Source organism: Rattus norvegicus, chromosome 1 (genome assembly GCF_021556685.1).
Source record: "Rattus norvegicus strain SHRSP/BbbUtx chromosome 1, alternate assembly SHRSP_T2T, whole genome shotgun sequence".
In the NCBI taxonomy this organism is placed as follows: Eukaryota; Metazoa; Chordata; class Mammalia; order Rodentia; family Muridae; genus Rattus; species Rattus norvegicus.
In genome coordinates, this window is record NC_141534.1 from 222,491,498 (window position 1) to 222,495,419 (window position 3,922).

The window sequence follows — 3,922 nt, forward strand, 5'->3', positions numbered from 1 at the left end:
ACTATAATTTTTGTTTCACAGCAAGGAAGAAATAGAGACCCTTCTAAGGACACAGGGAATTCACACTAAATTTATCGGTTGATTGTTTGGGTGTTTTTTTCTTTGTTTTTGTTGTTTTAAAAAGTTCCACGCCTTTTGATTATTCCCTACCAGAGAGACCCTATGATGATACCTGTGTATTACTCTGTGGGAGGACTTCTCATCACAAACTCTGTTCAGAACTGATTGTCACTCTTTTTCAAAGAGCAAGGTAAGGTTCTGTATTCACCATCTACTTACAGTGAAATGTAAAGCTCACAGAGAGGTCACATTAGCAGAACCACTGTGAGTCATTTGAGCACAGAGTTTGAGGTATTGAACCATTTTTTTTTAAACGCTGAGTTAATTCTGTCTTGCAAATATTAAAAATTTGTCAATGAAGAGCTGAATGGTATTTATGAAATTATCAGTGTCCTACTTTCTAAACATTTTAGAGCAAACAGTAGAGATGAGGCACTGGCTGGTTAGGTATTAATTTGAAAATATTTGTTACCTGTTCGTATCCCACTGGAAATTTAAAAAAGTATAAACTAAGATGATCATTCTTTAAACTAAAGAAATGATTGTAACTTAATGAGACAAGGAAGTAATCTACATTTTAGTGATTCCCCACTCAAATCCCATACTCTCATTTTAAATTTAACCACATACCATATATTTAAGCATTCATGGATGATCCATTTGAGTAAAAACAATAGCTTTTTAGTATGGAAAAATCTACTTAAATACGGAACTATCACTCTTTGAACTAGGTGTGGAAAACTAGGCTATCAGGCAATTTACAAACAACAAATGGTAAACAAAATGTGGTAATATGTCTCATTCACATATAAGCAGAATTACATATACATGCACTCACATATATGCTTTTTCATATGGTTCTTGTGGTATCCATAGCACCCCATATATTTTTAAAGTGGTCATGTGTGTTAAGGTTTACATAAAGCCTTATTCTCTAGGTTTGTCAGGTGGTATGCTGAAATGACTAAAGAAATCGAGGAAGAAGACGTAGTTGGTAGAAGGTAGATATACTTCTAAGGCCTTAAAATTCCAATAAAATTATTTTAAAGTACTGTGTTTATATCATAAAAGATTAAAACAAAAACTCAGTTTTTTTCTACTAAAACAAGTCATGAATCTCTATATAGCTCACAATCACAAACTTTCAACTCTTAATGTTTGTGATTCAATCAAGTTAGAGCAATAGTAAGCAAAAGAAGGAAAAGGAACCCAAGCTGAGGTAAAGAAATGCAAGAAAATATTAAAGAAGAGTGGCTGATATGGATAATCAACCCGATGGGCATAGCATGAGTGCCTGGGGTTCACCCAAAGATGCGCAGGAATGACTATATGAAAAAGGAAATCGGGGAATGAGATAGTTAGACTTCAATACCTATTGCCCTACTAGTTGCCATAAACTTTTCTCAGGTTTGAGGAAGGGCAGAGTTGAATTCTGATACCTGGTTATAATGAGATTGGTGGTGGTGGTGGTGGTGGTGGTGGTGGTGGTGGTAGTGGTGGTGGTGGTGGTGATAGTGATGATGACGATGGCATGGCTAGCAATCATGCAACACAACTAAATACCCGTGTTTGTGCACTTAGAAAGTAGATTTTTCTCATTTAATTTAGATAATAATACCTAAACACTGAACACATTATCATCTTTATTCTGCAGATGTAGAAAATATGGCTTAGAGTTGAGCAGGAACAGTGGTTCTTAGGCTGCAAATGTGAGGCTGACATGCTAGTCTCCCCAGAACCAAACATTTTCTACCCAGTACTGCCTGGTATCCTGCCCACCTTTATTATAATTGTCTCTGCATTTACAGAAGCTCCTTTTGCCCCAGTCATTTCACTAGATCTGTTATGTCACTGAGTTCAATAGGGGAAGCTGTAAGACTAAAGTGATCCAGCAAAGACACTGGCTAATTATAAATTGCAACTTGATTTAAACTTAGGTTACACTATTGGACATCATTTGTCTGGGACAAAAAATTGGCTTGCAACCTTGTTCTATCAACATGTATATAAATCTTAGTCTCTGATGTTCTGAAATCTAAGAGAAAGTGCCCATTATTCAAATTTGATCAGAAATATGGGAGTACATGTATAGAAGTGTCTAGAGAACAGTATTTTGCACATTTATTCACATAGAGAAGTCTGTAACTGCAACCTTCAGAAATGTTGAGTAATTCATTAAGCTAACAAGTGATATCCTCTAAAAATAATTTATTCAATTGGCTGAAATCCTTTAAACAAAATTTTTTCAGGCTTATGCTTTAGTTATAGGGAACCTTTCAATTTCAATGAGAATGTATATATGAGGTGTATGGATGTGTGTGCCTTAGTCAATGCATGGAGGCCAGAGAATATCTCTTGAGAATTGGTTCTTTTCTTTCACATTGTAAGATCTGAGTACTGAATTCAGACTTTGTGTACGCACTTTTACGCACTAACCCATCTCATTCGGACTGGTTATAAAGAAATTTGAAACACATATTGTTACTATGTGCTTCTTATTATGAACTAATCCTTGTCATTATATGAATACATCAATTTCTTAATATGGCCTTCTTCTGTTCATGATAGGACAACTCCTGTTTCCAAGATAATAGTGATGGAGAACAGGACAGAGGTAACAGAGTTCATCCTTCTAGGTCTGACCAATGCATCAGAACTGCAGACACCACTCTTTATCATTTTCACTCTTATCTACTTCATTAACATGACTGGAAACTTGGGGATGCTTGTGCTGATTCTCTGGGACTCCCGACTCCACACTCCTATGTACATTTTTCTTGGTAACTTGTCTCTGGTGGATATCTTTTACTCCTCTGCTGTCACCCCAACAGTTGTTGCTGGACTTCTTGTAGGAAACCAAGCCATTTCCTACAGTGCTTGTGCTGCTCAGATGTTCTTATTTGTAGTTTTTGCTACAGCAGAAAATTTTCTCTTGGCTGCAATGGCTTATGATCGCTATGCAGCAGTGTGCAAACCCCTGCATTATACCACCACAATGACTCCAACTACTTGTGCATGTCTGACCATAGCCTGCTACGCTGGGGGTTTCCTGAATTCCTCCATCCACACTGGGGATACATTTAGACTCTATTTCTGTAAGTCCAATGTGGTCCATCACTTTTTCTGTGATGTTCCAGCAGTCATGGTTCTCTCTTGTTCTGATAGACACGTCAGTGAAATGATCCTTCTATATGGAGCAAGCTTTGTTATCTGTTCTGCACTCCTTGTCATTTTGATATCTTACATATTCATCTTCATCACCATCTTCAAGATGCGCTCAACTGCAGGATATCAGAAGGCTATGTCCACCTGCGTTTCTCACTTTACTGCTGTCTCCATTTTCTATGGCACTCTTATTTTCATGTACTTACAACCCAGCTCCCACCACTCCATGGACACTGACAAAATTGTGTCTGTGTTCTACACCATGGTTATCCCCATGCTGAACCCTGTGGTCTACAGCCTCAGGAACAAAGAGGTAAAAAGTGCATTCAAGAAAGTTGTAGAGAAAGCAAAATATTCCTTAGGATTTTGAGTCTTGCATCATATAATGCACTGTAATGCAACTCCATGCTTCCCTAGGTACCTTGTGAGATTTCAGGTTACATTGATGCTAAGTAGAAGAATCAATACCCATATCTTTTTAAATGTTCCCCTTTTTTTGGAAAATAGAAGGAATGATATAAATGCAATATCTGTTCTAGTATGGCTAAAGTGAAGCTTAAGCATTGTTGGGTATGTTTTTTCTAAACACTCATGGATCAGACTCTTTACTAACCATTTGTACAATGCAAACTGTGAGGCAAAATAAAAGCCCATGAGAAGTATCTGCTTGTGAATGCAGGGCACACACACATACATG

At 37.2% G+C, this 3,922-nt stretch overlaps 1 protein-coding gene across 1 annotated transcript; it reads left to right on the top strand.

The window, feature by feature from the left end:
* The first annotated feature begins 2,656 nt into the window (after positions 1-2,656).
* Positions 2,657-3,595, top strand: Or5b95 (olfactory receptor family 5 subfamily B member 95). Its single transcript, NM_001000252.1, is given in 1 exon segment — positions 2,657-3,595. A coding segment is annotated over 1 exon segment (939 nt).
* Positions 3,596-3,922: the final 327 nt, after the last annotated feature.